General features: G+C 40.5%; 1 protein-coding gene across 3 annotated transcripts in view; it reads left to right on the plus strand.

The window, feature by feature from the left end:
- Positions 1 to 15,702, plus strand: part of EFCAB14 (EF-hand calcium binding domain 14) — a 35,215-nt gene extending 19,513 nt beyond the window's left edge. The window contains exons 5-11 of one of the 3 annotated variants that reach the window (XM_032429677.1): positions 3,326 to 3,436; positions 5,578 to 5,682; positions 6,654 to 6,845; positions 8,528 to 8,612; positions 11,058 to 11,171; positions 12,204 to 12,329; positions 15,183 to 15,702. In XM_032429677.1, coding sequence (XP_032285568.1) covers positions 3,326 to 3,436; positions 5,578 to 5,682; positions 6,654 to 6,845; positions 8,528 to 8,612; positions 11,058 to 11,171; positions 12,204 to 12,329; positions 15,183 to 15,358 — 909 coding nt within the window. In that variant the 3' untranslated portion in view covers positions 15,359 to 15,702. The remainder of the gene's footprint in view (positions 1 to 3,325; positions 3,437 to 5,577; positions 5,683 to 6,653; positions 6,846 to 8,527; positions 8,613 to 11,057; positions 11,172 to 12,203; positions 12,330 to 15,182) is intronic. The other 2 variants (XM_032429658.1, XM_032429667.1) reach the window with 2 other exon arrangements.
- The last annotated feature ends 621 nt before the right edge of the window (positions 15,703 to 16,323 follow it).

Below are 16,323 nucleotides of genomic sequence, written 5' to 3' on the forward strand. Positions count from 1 at the left end.
TGCTTCTCATCACTTGTATTCTCAATTCATCATCCACAATGTCTTCATGAAAGCAGACCAACTGTAGAAGAAAGTTGCTCTAAATTGCTACTTTTTTTGGTTGAGAAAGAGGTTTTTAAAAAATGTAATAATGATTGGGGAAAATGCAAAAATTCGAAGTTTAGGATATGATAAGTGTTGGCAAGGATGTGGAGCAAAGGTAACTTTCAAAACACTCTTGATGGGAGTATAAATTCCTCTAAGCAATTCACTCTTATGTGCCCTAAACTCTAGGGCCTAGGCAAAAAATAATTTGGAATTCCCATTTACTTGATCCCTAGGATTCAGGCCCAGAGCAGAAGGGAGTAACCAGCCAGCTGAATAATATGCAGCAATCTGTAGAGCTGGATGGGGAGAGTGGATAGGGGTAGGAAGGAAAAAAGGGTACCTGGTTGGAACACAAGCAAATCAGACCCTGCAGCAGGAAATGGAAGAAGGGATTCTGGAGCTTCAGGGAACCCTAAAGAATGGGTGTCGAATCTAAGATCTTTGACTTTTCAAAGTTAGTGTATAAGAAGTTTGATTTGACTATATGCCAGGCTCTATAAACATATAAATTGTTTCCACAAAGGAGTGAAAAGGTCATCTGCCACTTGGAGAAACAGAACTTGCTATTTTGTAACCATACCACCTGTGTGTGCTCGGTCTCCGCAGTTTGCTACTTATCCAAGATGGTCATCTGCTCACAACTTAAAAGGGGAGGGTGGGGGAAGGTGGGGAGAGAAATGTGATGAGGCGAATTCCTGCCATTTTTCCCAGGAGTCAAATGGAAAAAAGGTAGGCCTCTGTGGTCTTTAATTCAGAAGCAACTCTGGCAGTCTTGCATTAGAAAATGACATTGGTTTATTGCATTAATTCAATAAACATTTGTGGAGCTTCCTCCAGTTTGTGCCAGGCACTTTGCTGTGAGTGAGAATACTAGTTTCAGGGTTTTGCTCTAGAATTCACATGGCTCTGTCAGCTGCTTCCTTAAAAAAAAAAAAAAAATCTTAAACAAGAGCTTACTATCTTGCATCCTAATGGGCTCATACATCCAGCAAGGGAGGATGGTCTAACAGTAGATGTCTTTGAATGTCCGTAGCTTCTGTAACAACAGAGCTCACATAGAAAACACCCCAGCTTAGAGACCTTTACCCAGTGTGTTTTCTCTTTGGAAATCTGCTCTTATAATATCACATACTACTTTTAATAAAAGTGGCTCCATTTTGAAGCAGAGGGTCATGGTTTGGTTAGTCAGATACCTGGCTTCAGTATATCTCATGATTTTTTTTAATTTTGAAAATGTCATCTCTTGGTGTTTTGGGTTCTTGGCTGTCAGTATAATAAAAACAACCTTGGTTAAAAAAAACTAATGTATTTACTATAAAACTGGGGTGCCTGGGTGACTCAGTCGGTTAAGTGTCTTACCTTCGGCTCAGGTCATGATCCCAGGGTCCTGGGACTGAGTCCTGTGTCAGGCTCCCTGCTCAGCGGGGAGCCTGCTTCTCCTTCTGCCCCTCCCCCTTTTCATCCTGTGTCTCTCTCTTTCTCAAATAAAAAAATAAAAATCTTGAAAAAAATAAAACTATAAAACTGTCAATATGTCTTAATAAGAGGACAACACCCACCAAATAGTAACACTCTTTTGGATATTCCCTTAGGACAGGCCTTTTTAAAATGATGGTTTCTGAACCATATTTCCCAAGTCCCAGTCCACTTGGGCTCCTTAAGCCTAAAGAAGACTCGCATCTCATTCCACTCAGCAGTTGCTAATGGGATTCTAAAGCAAAAAGGAACAAATGCTGCCAAATGGAATTTTTCCTTCATCTCTGCAACACTGGGTTTCCCAAAGCCAAAAAGGGTTCCACCCATTGTCATTCAAAAGTCATCATTTGCTCCTGACACAGTAGCAGTCTACAGGGTTAGCTGTGGCCTTCTGCCACCTACCACAGGGCTTCGTAAGGGCAGTTTGTGGGAGACCTTTATCTGTGGGTCCCAGATTTATGAACTAGTTTTTGTTTTTTAAGAAAAAGACTTGGTTTTTATCTAGGAAAAGTCCTTTAAATTGGGAAAATTATTTGTTATATATATATAATTTTATATATACAGGTGACCCTAGAACTATGCAGTCCACTTATGTGGAATTTTTTTTTTTTTTTTGTAAATACTGTACAATGCCATAAATGTACTTTCTCTTATGATTTCCTTAACATTTTCTTTAGCTTATTTTATGGTAAGAATATTGTGTATAATACAGTATAGAAAATATGTGTTAACTGTTTATGCTATCAGTAGGCTTCTGGTCAACAGGCTATTAGTGGTTAAGTTTTGGGGGAGTTAGAAGTTACATGTAGATTTTCAATATAAATCGAACAACTGTGTTGTTGAAGGGTCAGCTGTATATAAACATAAACGTGTAGTTTCCTGTTAATTGTGTCTGCATAAGCTACATGAAATTCAGTTTGAAGAGACTTGAAATAATTAAAAACACAGAGCTTCATTAGGTCAGTGTTTAATGTAAAATAAAATCACAGTGATAGACCACTGCATTCTTAAAAGAATGGCTAAAATGAAAAAGACTGAGGGTAGCAATATTGATGAGGATATGAAGGAACTGGAATTCTCCTACGCTGCCGGTAGGAATGTAAAGTGGTATAACAATTTAGAGCACATCTTGGCAGCTTTTTTAAAAAGTTAAGCATATATCTACCATATGATCAGCCATTCACCACCTAGGCATTATGATGAAAAAGCATACAACGAAGGGAAATAAAAACGTATGCCCACATAAAGACTTGCACATGAATGTTGACAGCAGCTTTATTTGTAATAGTCAAATAGTGAAAACAACCTAAATGTCCATCAACAGGTGAGTAGTTAAACTGTGTTGTATCCATATGATGGAATGCTTCTCAGCAACAAGCTCAGTGGCCTCAGTATGGATAAATCTTAAAAGGTGAAGCTGAGTGAAAGAAGCCATACCAGAAAAACAAAACCAAAAAACCCCACATACTCATTCACTGGTCCTATTTGTACAAAATTCTAGAACATGCAAACTGATATGTAGTGGATCAGTGGCTGCCTGGGGGTGGGGGAGGGAAGAATCACAAAGGGGTCTAAGGAAACTTGGGGTGATGGATGTTCATTATCTCGATCATGCCAATGGTTTCCCAGGTGTATATGTCAGAACTTACCACCTATACATTTTGAATATGTGTGGTTCATTGTGTATCAGTTATATCTTAGTAACGCTATTAGAAATTTTAAAAAGGAAAAGACATTGGTCTTACAACATGTTTCTGTTCAGAGTGTAGCTACCATTGGCAACACTTTGAACAGCGTCCATCTTGCTGTGGAGGCAATACAGAAGACTGTGGATGAACACAAGAAAACCATTGAGTCACTGCAGAGTGACATGGTAAGGAAATCTACAAATGCTGCGGGAAGTAAGCATTCTGCCGACCCTCTTCTGTGTAATAGGAGTGATGCCATCTTCCCTTTCATCTGAACTGACCTTACTATGCACCTTTTTAAAAGATGTAATCTGTAAATTACGCAGTTAAGGAGGATAAAATTAAAAGCTGAGTCTTTTGCAAACATACTGGAGGAAATAACAGTAAGATACGTTCCTAGGTGGAATGGGTAGGAAGGAAAATGGAGAAGGAAAGGGAAGTGTCATAGGTATTGATTGCTACGTAACAAATCACCCTAAACTTAGTGGCTTAAAACAACACGCTATTACTTCTCACTGTTCTGTGGGTCGGGAATTTGGATGGAGCTCCCAGACTATGAAATGGTGAGAGGCCAAGTGAAGAGGACTCTAGAAATGAAAGGCCATCTGGGATGTTCTGGCTCCAGCCAGATTCCCAGTTGCATGCAGTCGTGAGTGTGCATGCGCGCGTGTGTGTATGAACGTGTGAGAGAAAGAAAGATTTCAGCCTGCACCATGTGAAACAGAAGAATACCCCCATACCCGCTGAGCCCAGTCAACCCACAGAATCATGGGAATAATAAATTGTTTTAAACCACAAAGTTTGGGGATGATTTGTTACGCAGCAGCAGATAAGTGAGACAGAAGCAAACCCCTGCAGTGCTCAGGAATTGTCTTCAAAAGTCTCTCCGTGTTGTGTGGGTGTAAGTGGTCTACAGTCATTCCGAGGCCTTAATCAATCACCTAGTGAGTAGTCTGCTCCATGAAAGATTTACGAAGGGAGAAAAGGATGGCATAGCCCTCGCCGTCTTGCTGGGGAGATGAGTTATGTGTATATGAAATTAGGACTGTTCAAGGCACACAAAAGTTCCCCAGCTTTTCCACTAATTTCTAGGTCTATCCCACATGCTGTTTTCCAGCTTTGGAGTTTCGGGTTTAAACTGGGCAGTTTGTACCAAGGAGACCAGGGCTATATTAGAGCTCTAGAAGGGGATGGTTTTTCATTTCTTCAGAACAAGTACTCTTCACTGGTATTTAATGGGGCTGACCCGGAGGAACAGTTGTTGAGCTGGTGTTCAGACACTCTGGATTCCAGTTCCACCTCTGTTGCTGAGTAACTCTGGGATCCATAATAATAAACTCAATTCTTTCATTACTCTTATGTTAATATCTTGAGCATTTTCTCAGAGTAATAAATATTTTCCAAAATACATGTTCCCTAAGTCAAAAATTCATGCTTTAGAGAACCATGGGGTTTTTTTCTCCCACCTTTCTGTTTTCTTTATTGTTGCCTTTTGTTTCTTCTAAAAGCAGGGTTGATAAATGTCTAGGATTTCAAATTTCAGGGAAAACCATTTATTTTCCCTAATTGCAATCTGTTGTAATTAAATCTGCCTCTTTTAAACTTCCATGGTTGCCAGTGGTAATCCTCCCCACTGGCACATTTTATACTAAGTCATAGATACGAGCTCTGAAAGATTAAGCCATGCAGAGTTTTTCCACTAGAGGGAAAAAGTGTATATATAAATGTGTTCATTCTCTGCAAAGAGAGACTTGAGTGGTGGGAAGGGGATGGGAAGGGAAGGGTAACCTTCAGACATAAATCTTGGCATGTGCTGTTAAAACTGGAAAAATGAATAATGTGCATGCTTGGTTGTTGTACTCAGTGCCCGAGGCTAGTGGTTACATGACTGGCTACTCTTTGAGTGCACAAACCTCTTTAGTCCTGGGGAAGTGATGACACTAGCCAGGTCCAGACTGAGTTGGCCCCTGGGAGTGATAGTGATTCTGTAGTTTCTCTGGGAGTACAGGTAATGGAGAAGAGAAGGACTGGTTTCTGGGGAGTTCATTCCATTCAGAGATGAGAAACAGACTGGGAGGATCTCAGTTCCATGATGAGTCTGGGTGCTGTTGGTCCAGTCCATGCTTCAGGCTGGCATCCCCAAGAGTACCTGGTACCCTTGGGGCCTAGCACAAGACTGGTCACACTGTAGGCTCCTGGGAAGTAATTGTTGATTAATCTGTGAATGCCCCCTCTGGGAAGCTAGAATGTTCTAGGACCATCCCAGATGGTTAAGTAGACCTGGTAATTAGTTGTTGCCTATACTAACCTCCATTTCTGTTAACAGAATCGGCACTTCTTGAAAGAGACCAGTGGAAGCAACCAGATCATTCCATCACCTTCAGCTACATCCGAATTTGACAATAAAACCCACAGTGAGAATTTGAAACAGGTACTTTCTGTCTCTGGCTTTACTCCCTGTGCCCACAGTGGACTCTGGGGGCCACCCGAATAGTTGGGCTCAGTGTTGTCATGCCTCATCCCATGCATATATTTGCGTGCCTGAGAGCTGAGCAGACAGCAATGTGTGTTGCTATCTTAGGAATCCAAGATGCCATCCTGGTTCTTCTTTGGCACTCTGCTTTTTTTCCCTGCATGTCAGTCAGTGGAGTAAATTCCTTTTCACATCTTGGAAGACATAGAATAGCCAAATTATCCTGAAACTGTTTATGAAAAATGGCAATCTGGGCAAGTTTAACATTTCTAAAATGTTGGAAAGCATATCCCTGGAAGTCAAGATTTTCTAAAGACAAGAGGAGGGAAAAGGCTATTGAGTTCAGAATCACATTAAAGAAAATAAAGGAAATCTTCACTAAGAAGAATTCCTGTCCTGAGTTTAATGCCCTCTAAAACCTATAGTCATCATTCCTTTTTAAGTAGCAATCAGTACTGGAGAATGTCAATAAAAATAATTGAATCTTGTACTAAATAATGCACTACTTGTTATGGTTTTGCTACATGAGCCAATTCAGTAATTGGTATTGTTCCTAAGGTAGTTTTGTTCTGACAAATTAGGTTAATAGGCGTTTCCGTTAATAACCCAGCAAGCTTTCCCACCAGCAGGTGAGGTAAACATTGGGAAATCAATTCCCAAGCTCTCAGCTTTCTGGGACCAGAGAGTGAATCATGTAGGTAGTCCCCTTTCCCCTCTTGTCTAGCTGAGGTCAAACAATTCCAGAGGGAGTGAACTCGGAGCAATTTAGAGTGGAGGGACAAACCCAAGACAGACAATCAATGGTCTAAACCAGGAAAAGGAGTTTACTTCAGTAACGTGACATAGTAATAGTTGTTTAGTGCTGCTGGCCTGCTTGTCTCGTGTATGTCTTTAGCTGGATTCCACAATTTGATTTATTTCCACTCCAGGATATCCTGTACCTTCACAACTCTTTAGAGGAGGTAAACAGTGCCCTAGTGGGGTACCAGAGACAGAATGATCTTAAACTCGAGGGGATGAATGAGACAGTCAGTAACCTTACCCAGAGAGTCAACTTGATAGAAACAGATCTGGTTGCTGTGAGCAAGGTAGAAAAGCAAGCGAACCTGTCCCTCAGCATGGTAAGCCTTTTTGGATCTTTTGTGGTATGTTCTGTTTTGCAGTGTGTTTTGTCTGTACATGGATGACGCTCCACAGATTTTTCAGATCCAGTCCCCTGGCATATTTGAGAGGCTATGCATTCGTACCATGCTTCACACTAGCTTTGTGATGTGAGTGGCACAGGCAGAGTTAGCCCCGATCTGGAAGTGGCGGGGGGGGGGGGTGTAGAGGAGTTGGTTGCTTGCCAGGGCCTCACCCCAAGCCGTTGGCAGAAATGGCAAGCCTCCTATCATGTTACCAGTGACCCGTCTGGTAGGGAAGCTCTGGCACATATTTCCAGGGGAGGTCTTCTTGCTCTTTTTTAAGTTGGTAAGGGTGGGAGCATTGACAGTGACAATGACTAAAGAATCTTTTGCCATTTCTTTAAGTCTGAACTTGACTTTCAAATTTATCCTGCTTGGTTTGCATGTTCGGGTGAACCTTTTGCATATAATGCAGGAAAGCCATTTAAAACAGACCAGACTAGACCAGCTCCTCAACTTGAGAGATCATTGAGTCCATCCTGCCATTTTACATGAGAATACTGAGTGACCTAAGTCACTGATGCTGGCAGACCATGTGCTTTACTGGTTTTCATGTTATTGGCAATAAAACGTGTGCTTTTTAATCCCCTTCATATAGACGTTGTGCTGAGATCTCTGGGGATTATTTTTTAATAGCTACAAGCCCCACCCTTAAAGATTTCATACAACGAAGACACAGGCATATGTAAAGAAATGCAGACCTAAAACAGGAAATTATACCATAAACTGACGTAAGCAGCAGAGCTAGAAACAAGCCCACAAGTAAAGTTGAACTCCGGCCCCCAGACATCAGGGTTTGAACAGGCTCTGCCGCAGTGGAGCCTTGGCGGCTTGCTTGACGTGGCTTGGAGGGCGACAGATGAGAAGACCTGTTCCCCCTCCTGCTTTACAAGGGTGTGTAATTTACTACAAAGCTGTGAAGATTAAAGGAGCCTTATTTTAAAAAGCCCTTTTGAACTCAGCGAAGTAGGGGCTAGGAATTTGGGGTGATTTGATGAGTAGTAGGCCTTGAAGGTTTTCAAGTCTTATAGTGAAAACTTTCTGCCGCAAACTCCCCATACTGTCCCTCTCCTCTCCACTTTCTTTTCCTCCAGAAGAGGAAATTGTTAGTACCATCTGTCCTGCTGTGTCTTCCAGCAGCATCCTACGTAGCATGCTTCTGGGTATAAGTCCTCTCACTGTTCATGCTTCATAAGTTTTAAGGTTTGTGAAGCCCCAGTTTCAGCTTTGTATCTCAGCAACCTTTCTCCCTCTCCTCTCATTCTCCTACTGGAATTTCTGTTGAAAGTGCTCTGAGAGCCTTTAAAGAAGTTTGACCAATTTGTTTTAAAAGTGTTAGATGTTTAAGTTTTATTATTTTTTTTATTAAATTTTATTTATTTATTTATTTATTTGACAGAGAGAGAGACAGCAAGAAAAGGAACGCAAGCAGGGGGAGTGGGAGAGGGAGAAGCAGGCTCCCCACTGAGCAGGGAGCCCAATGCAGGGCTCAATCCCAGGACCCTGGGATCATGACCTGAGCCGAAGGCAGACGCTTAACCGGCTGAGCCACCCAGGCGTCCCGATGTTTAAGTTTTAATGTTTGCCTTTAATCTTGTTGTTTTTACCCTTTAATAAAGATGGATGATAGAGCCACCGCTCTGAAAAGAGAGTCCTTGCGTCAAGGGACCAACAGAACAGATACATTAAAAACCCAAAGCATAAAGATAAATAAGGGGGGCTTATTTTGAGGTAAAAATAATGCATCAGCACCTTTATGCTTTTGAAGGGCACCTGTCCAGCTCAGTCGATAGAGCATGAGGCTCTCAGTCTCGGGGTTGTGAGTCCAAGCCCCAAGTTGAGAGTAGAGATTACTTAAAAACAAACAAACCACAACAGCCTATTTGTGCTTATGAGCTGCTGTTTCTTTCTCAAAAGGAGCACTTTAGTCTCCATTTGTTGCAACTTCAGGACAAAGTGATTAGTAAATTAGTATATTAGTGAATAAGGGAGTACTTTATCAGGCATCTACCTTGTGCAAGGACTTGGGGTGACCACAGTGAGCAGGACAGACATGTGACCCTTATTCTGGTGGAGCTCAAAGTCAGAAAACCATTAATACATAATTGAACAGATAAGCACAAGTATGATAAGTGCTACAAAGGAAAAATAGAAGGTACGATGAGGATGTTAGCAGAGATCAGGAAAGCTTCCCTAAGGAAATGAATTTTTTTTTAAAGATTTTTTATTTATTTGTCTTAGAGAAAGAGCGCGCAGAAGCGGGGGAGGGAGAAGCAGGTTCCCTGCTGAGCAAGGAACCTGATGTGGGACTCCATTCCAGGACCCTGGGATCATGACCTGAGCCCAAGGCAGATGCTTAACTGAGCCAGCCAGGCATCCCAGGAAATGACTTTTAAGCTAAGACAATAAGTTATCTGTACTCATGACAGAGAACAGAGGCGGAGATCATCGAAAACTGGTGACTAATCAGCATTTATTTTTAGATTGCAGTCTCAGTACATATGTAGTCCATTTAAGCCCCAGCCCGTTCCTTTCACCTTGTCTCTTCCCCTGTTTTTTTAAGTTCTTCCCTGACATATTGTCAAGGTAGGACAATCTGTGATACGCTTTGATATCCCAGGAAAGAAAGTTTATTTGCAACATTCTCTGTGATTAGAGTGTTAATATTATAAGATCTGGGCTAAGATAAAGTAAAAGCCCAGAAGATTGTGGCTGAGTGGCTAAAATACCATCTGAGACGCCCATTGTGTGTGAGGAGCTCAAGGATATGAGGTTCAGAGGAAATGCACTTGGAAATGAACCATACATAGTACAGGCAGTTTTCGATGTAATACTTTCCATCTATATTCGTTCTTCCCTAACTGTTTCATATAGTCTAGCTATATTAAGATTTTAATGCTTTGTGAGCTAGGCTTTTGTTGAGTTTTCTAACTGCTTTTGAAAAAATAAATAAATAAAAATAACCCACCTGGGGAATGACAAGAAAAACCAAAGATCCAGATACACATGTTGAACACAAAAAGTAACAGGTGGTTACTGCTGGAAATTCTTAGTGATTTCAGCAACAGTCCAGATTTTAATTGTAAACCTCAGAATCAAATGCAGCTCATGCACATTTTTTGCCTAAATTTCCTGGTTTTGTTTTCAGACCCTTTGTGTTTTAAACTGTCATCCCAGTGTGTTGGTCCCTTTGTCCTAAGCATCCTAACCGGATATAATTTCTCCCTAATTTCTTTGTAAATTCAAGTATTTAGTACCTAGCTTTAGTCACCTGTGTCCATATATTAGCTCCATAATAAACCAAGAGCAATCTTCTATATGGTAACTATAAGAGTAGAAATAAAGATCAGAGGGAAATAACTGAATAAAAGAACCATGTAATAAGTTGGTGCTGTCATTGAACATAGGATTAGGACCTTTCACACTAGGCTAAGCAGTTAGAAAAGCCTAAGCCTCATAGAAATCAGACTTCTCTTTTTTTTACAATTAAATGTATTTTTTATGTGCCACTCTGGATCATCCTGGGAATGAGAAAGGGCATAGAGAAGAAACTTTTAAAAAGATATAAGTAAGTTAATGAATTAGGAATTTTGCAGTTCCTTCTGTGTGTTCCCAGCAGTTCCTGCCACCAGTTGAATCCTCACCATAGTGGGGAGAGAAGGAAAAGCCAAGGTTGGTTGCTTTTTTTTTTTTTTTTTTAAAGGTGATAAGAGCGTAACACTCCCTAAATTTGTCTAGTCACAAGGTGAAGTACGATACCAGGAAAATTATTTAGTGTGAAATAGTTCCTAGAAAATAATATCTACTCATTTAGGAAATTGGTGTTGCATGGGCACCTGAGCAAGGGTACATTTCCTTTACTGCTGACACATGCATACCTTCCCCCATCAACCAAATGTTCACAGTGAATTAGGTCATCTGTTGCATAATGTTCCCTTAATGATCTAGCCTCAAATCCCGCTAGGCCCTTATCAACTCTGAGTACCAAAGGTATTTCTATAGTATTTGTTGATTCATTCTTTTATTACTTTTAATAGGGAACCTACTGGAAGTCAAGCCCCTACATGCTAAATAGGCTCTAGGAATATAATGAGGAATCAGATAAGGTCTTACTTCCACCTTAAGCCTTCTGTGATCTTTGTTTTGGGCAGAAAGAAGATAGTTCAGATTCTCAAGTATCCAAGCTAAGAGAAAAACTGCAGCTGATCAGTGCTCTCACAAACAAACCTGAGAGCAACAGGCCTCCAGACACCACTAACAAAGGTGAGATACTCAGGGCTGGCTTCTGAATATTTCACGCAGGCTTGCGCAGCCTGCTTCCCACACAGGGAGTGGGGAAAGGTGTTTCAGCAAGACCGATCAAACTGAGGGAATGATGCCTGAGTGCATCGAGATGAAGCTGATACACTTTGGTTTCATTTAGAAAAAGCCCATTTTGTACATGATTTGTATTCCAGACTATTAAGGAAAGAATGGGTAATGTTTAGCTTGAAATAGACTTCTCCATGCTGTCTGCATCCAATTATAGGCAAAAATGTAACTGTCATAGTGTATATTAAACCAGCCCTAAATGTTGTTTACGGAGTCTTTTCATTACTCTAAGTGCATAAAATTTACTTAAAAATAAATGCTAGTCCTTCTGAAAAACCATTAACAAATAATGATAGATAGGATCATTGATTTGGAAAGGCCCTTGGCTCTAGGTAGGGACATACCTAATCAATATTAGCAGATGCCACAAGGATATAACCAAAGCACTGGACTGGGTTGGCTTTGACCCCTACTCCCCACAAATATTTTTTCATTTGGGGGAAAGCATTACAACCTCTCTTACTCTCTTTCGGATGGGGGCAGACTACAGTGGGAGGCTTTGTCCTAACATCATGCTGCATAATTGTATGAAAGCCCTCTTTCAGCACCAGCTGATCTGGTGGCACATACCCCAGGTCAGGCTTATAGTATGGCTCCTAGGATATCAAATATCCAATGCTGTTCTTACTTGCAGCTTAAACTCTTAGCATCTAAACCTATATAATGCTAACTGGTACTGTAAGAGCTTCCCATGGGCTTCCCACAACTTAAACCCTAATGTTATATGATACTGATTGATCTTCGCTTGCCTACACAATATATCTCAGTCCATGCCTTTAACTTCAGGTAGTCACTGTGCTGCTTAATTCTGAACTATTTCTCTTAAATTAAGTACATACGCAATTGCCCTAAAAAGTGACCTTCAGTACTGGTTTAATTTGGTGTCAGATTTGATACTACTACAATGGTATGTGTTTGTTACAGAGCAAATACAGAGTTTCACATCAAAGCCGTCGGCATTGCCAAAATTTCCACAGTCTCTTGGAGATCAAGCTGAGAAAGCTGTGCAGCTGAGACCTATTGCCCTACCAGGAATTTCTAGCATCAAAGGTAAATTTTTATACCATGGAGTAATAGGGAAAATGTTCAAAGCTCAAATTTTGTAATTTTTTTAACTTACAAGAAAAAGAATCCTATCTAACATTGAGCACTTCCTGTGAGCCAGATACTTGATATGCTATGCATTACATCATATAATCCTGTTAACAGTCCTGGGAACATAAATATTCATGTGTTATACCCATTTTCTCGATAGGGAAACTGCCTAAGTCCACACAGCAAATAATGGACTGAGGCAGAATTTACACCAAGGCAATCTGACACCAAAGTTTGCACTCTTAACCAGTGCACTATAGAGCCTTCATTCATTGAGTGAGTGCCTAATTAGACCCAGTGCTAAGCAGTAAAAATACAGTGTAAGATACGATCTCACTTTCCTCAAGGATGTGACGGTTTAGTGGAGAAGGCAAATAAGCAACCACAATACTGTGAGATTAGCAAAATGGAAGTTGACCCTATTTGCTAAGGCCTTCCAAAAATGAGGGGTCCTTTGGCTGAAAATCAACAAGATAAACATTAGTAGGAAGGAGATGATTCCCAGTAAAACATGTTTGCCTTGCTTCCAGCAGCGTATATGCTGTTCTTCATTGTGATGTTTAGAGTCACCTGATCTTGCATTCGATAACTGCCTGTAAAATCACCCATTCCCACCCACCTACCTTTGTCTGGCTCTCCACCTTAACTTAGATACTGTTCCACCAGGAAACAATTTCTTACCTCCTAGGACTGGATTAGACGCTTCCTGTGTTTGCTGTCTTATAATATTGTATATTTGCCCGTTTAGCACATGTCACTCTGTTGTAATTTCCTGGGAAGATAGAAAATTAACTTTACTCCCAGCCCCTAGCATAGTGCCTGGTACAGGTGAATATTTGTTAAGTGAATGAGTTATCTACGGTCTATAATTAATGCTTAAAACATAGAAGACTTAAATTATATTGCCATATAAATGCCATTACTTTTTCCCCTTATCCCCAGTTTTTTTTTCTTTCTATTTTCTGGGGAGACAGGAGAGTGTTAAATTGTTGATTGGCAATACAAGTGCCTTCTCCCACTTGCCATTTATTACATCAAAAATTGAGAATGAATGGAGGAAAGACTGTTAGAGCAGATTAAGAAATAGCTATCTTAACATTTGTACTTCAGTCTCTAACATAGGCCTTATTTGGATGACTATACTTTTGAAATGACCCAAAGCAGCAATAAGATTTTTATTTGAATACAACAATTTTATAAGCTCATGCCCTATACACACAAAAAACATTTTCCAGCTAGCCACTTGGTGGCAGGCATTGAGAACAAGCGTCCCACCTGCTTTTTCTGGCTTTCAGAGCTTTTGAGATTCTCTAGCTGCTTCACTGGATCTCAGGACTGAAAGTAGGGCCTTCTTCAAAAGCTCAAAACTCCTTGATTGACCTTGTATTGCAACTGCTTTCTGTCCCTTCAGGCCATTTCCATTCTTCCTAAGTACCAAACAGCAGGAGGCCTGTAGAATCTAGGTGTGGGGTTGACTAAATGAAGAGAGGAAAAGGATTTAGGAAGACTTCTAAAGAAACAGAAGCCTCTGACTGTCTTCTGGTATTAGAGACAAAATCTATTAAGTCATTCTGTGGGGACACAATCAAGTCCTTTTAAAACATTATGTAAGTAATCAGTCCTTTTTATTATGGGCCTTTGAGAAAATACCAGAAGAGACTGTTGATAGAAACTGTCCAATCCTTTTGGCTCAAATACTACCTTCGAAATTTGAAAAGAAGCTACAGATCAATGGGTGATACTACTCTCTCTCTCAGCTGGGAGAGAGAGAAAGAGCACACAGTGCCTGAGGCTTCATATACACTGTATATATCACTTCGAAGAGATCTGGAGTCCTTTGCTTTTTTTTTTTAATTGAGATAAAATTAACATACCATAATATTCACCCTTTTAAAATGTATAATTAAGTGGTTTGTAGTATATTCACATGTTGTACAACCATCACCACCATCTAATTCCAGAACATTTTTTTATCATCCTGGAAAAAAATCCTGTACCCATTAAATAGTCACTTCCTATTCCCCCATGCCCTAGCCCCTGGCAACCACTCATCGTTCAACCAAAATCTTTGGATTTGCCTGTTCTGGGTATTTCATATAAATGGAATCATATGATCCATGGCCTCATATCCATGCTTCTTTCAACATGCTTCTTTCACTTAGCGTAATGTTTTCAGGGTCCATCCATGTTGTAGCATGTAGTGGTATTTCGTTCCATTATATGGCCAAATAATAATCCATTGTATGGATGTACTACATTTTATCCATTCATCAGTTGGTGGACATTTGGATTGTTTCTACTTTTTGGCTATTAGGAATAATGCCGCTATGAACATTCATGTACAAGTGTTGGTGTGGGGATATGTTTTCATTTCTTTTGAGTATATACCTAGGAGTGGAATTGCTGGGTGATACGGTAACTCTGACTAACAGTCTGTTTTACGGGCTCAGCTCCTATCATTAGCTCTTAAGGCCTCTCCAGTCCTTTTTACCCATTCAACATAAGAATAGAATCTGGTAAATCTAAAAGGAAAGCCTTGGACAGAGAGAATGCCAGCCCATTCATTTCTCTGTGATCATCTGTCGCTGCTTCTGTTTTGGAAGGATAGTGCCAGTGTTCCTCTCATTCTTAAAGGGTCAAGAATTGGTCTTTCTGATTTAGTGAGATAGTAAGCCTTACCTTTTGGAAACAGAGTCCGCAAAATAGCTTTTAGTACTTTGCATTCAGCTGAGGCTCCTTTTTAAACTGTTGAGTAAATTTAGCTATATGTATAGACATACTCATTTTTTTGTAATTCCTTTTTAACAGATCTTCAGGATTTATTCCACAAGACTGGCCAGGACATGGATGGGAAACTGACCTACCAGGAAATCTGGAACTCCTTAGGTTCTGCTGTGCCAGAACTAGAGACTTTGAGAGCATTTGATTCTGATGGCGATGGAAGATACTCTTTCCTGGAGCTAAGGGTAGCTTTAGGTGTCTAGCCTCATCAGGCTATTTTAGAAATGGGTATATACCCAGGACTACCTAATATCTACTCACCTAACACAAACAGCCCATCGATCCTCCAGTCCTCCAAACTACTGTAGCAGACACATTGCCACCTTTTAACTTGTTTGAAAAAGCTATAAAGAAAAGTTATTTTTTTAAAAAAGAAGGCCATTTTACCTATATGATATTTAGAAATCTATGATTTCCTAAAACCAGTAAGATCTTAATTTCAAAATTGCCAGGAAAAAAGTCAAGCCCTCTTTTTTTTTTCTCTTTCCTTTTTTTTTTTAGGGAAAGAAACCTTATCTTTTAAAACTGGAAAGTGTGTATATAGAGAGAATAAGCCACCTTTTATATTTCACATAAATTTGCCTTAAATTAGCTGCACTTTATACAGACTCAGAAAATGTCTTTCTTTTAAGAGCTAGACCTTTTCTGTTTGTACATATTTAAAATGAAAGAAAGAATTGTGCATATTTTGTGGGAAGTCGGAAGAATGGTTTGAAACAGGCTGTGAACAAATGACTTGTTATTAAAAATCGCTAATGTTGGTAACAGCTCAAACTATGTCCATGTCTCCTTAAGGCACCTCCTTCAGGTGCTGCTGTGGGGTTTGCCTTGGAGGCTGGAGGAATAGATTTGGGGAGGTGACCCTGTAAGGACAGTGCTGCCTCCTGGCTCAGAAAAGTAAGATTCTGGCTGTTTGTTCCTGTCCCCTCAGCTGATCCCAACCTGTGAACCAGAGAAGCCTTGTTGGGGGTTTTTTCACTTTTAATCCTATTTCAGGGTTTATGAGCATAAACAGTTATGCATTGGGGAGCTACATTTTCCCCACTGAGTGAGCTCGATTATCTTCCCCCACCCACCCACTCAAACCTCTCTTAGCTGTAGCTGGCGGCCGCCTCTGGTGCAGGCTCCATTCTGAATGGCAGGGCTGCGCTCCTCGGCTCACTGTCTC

Source organism: Phoca vitulina, unplaced genomic scaffold (assembly GCF_004348235.1).
Source record: "Phoca vitulina isolate PV1807 unplaced genomic scaffold, GSC_HSeal_1.0 scaffold2, whole genome shotgun sequence".
Lineage (NCBI taxonomy): Eukaryota > Metazoa > Chordata > Mammalia > Carnivora > Phocidae > Phoca > Phoca vitulina.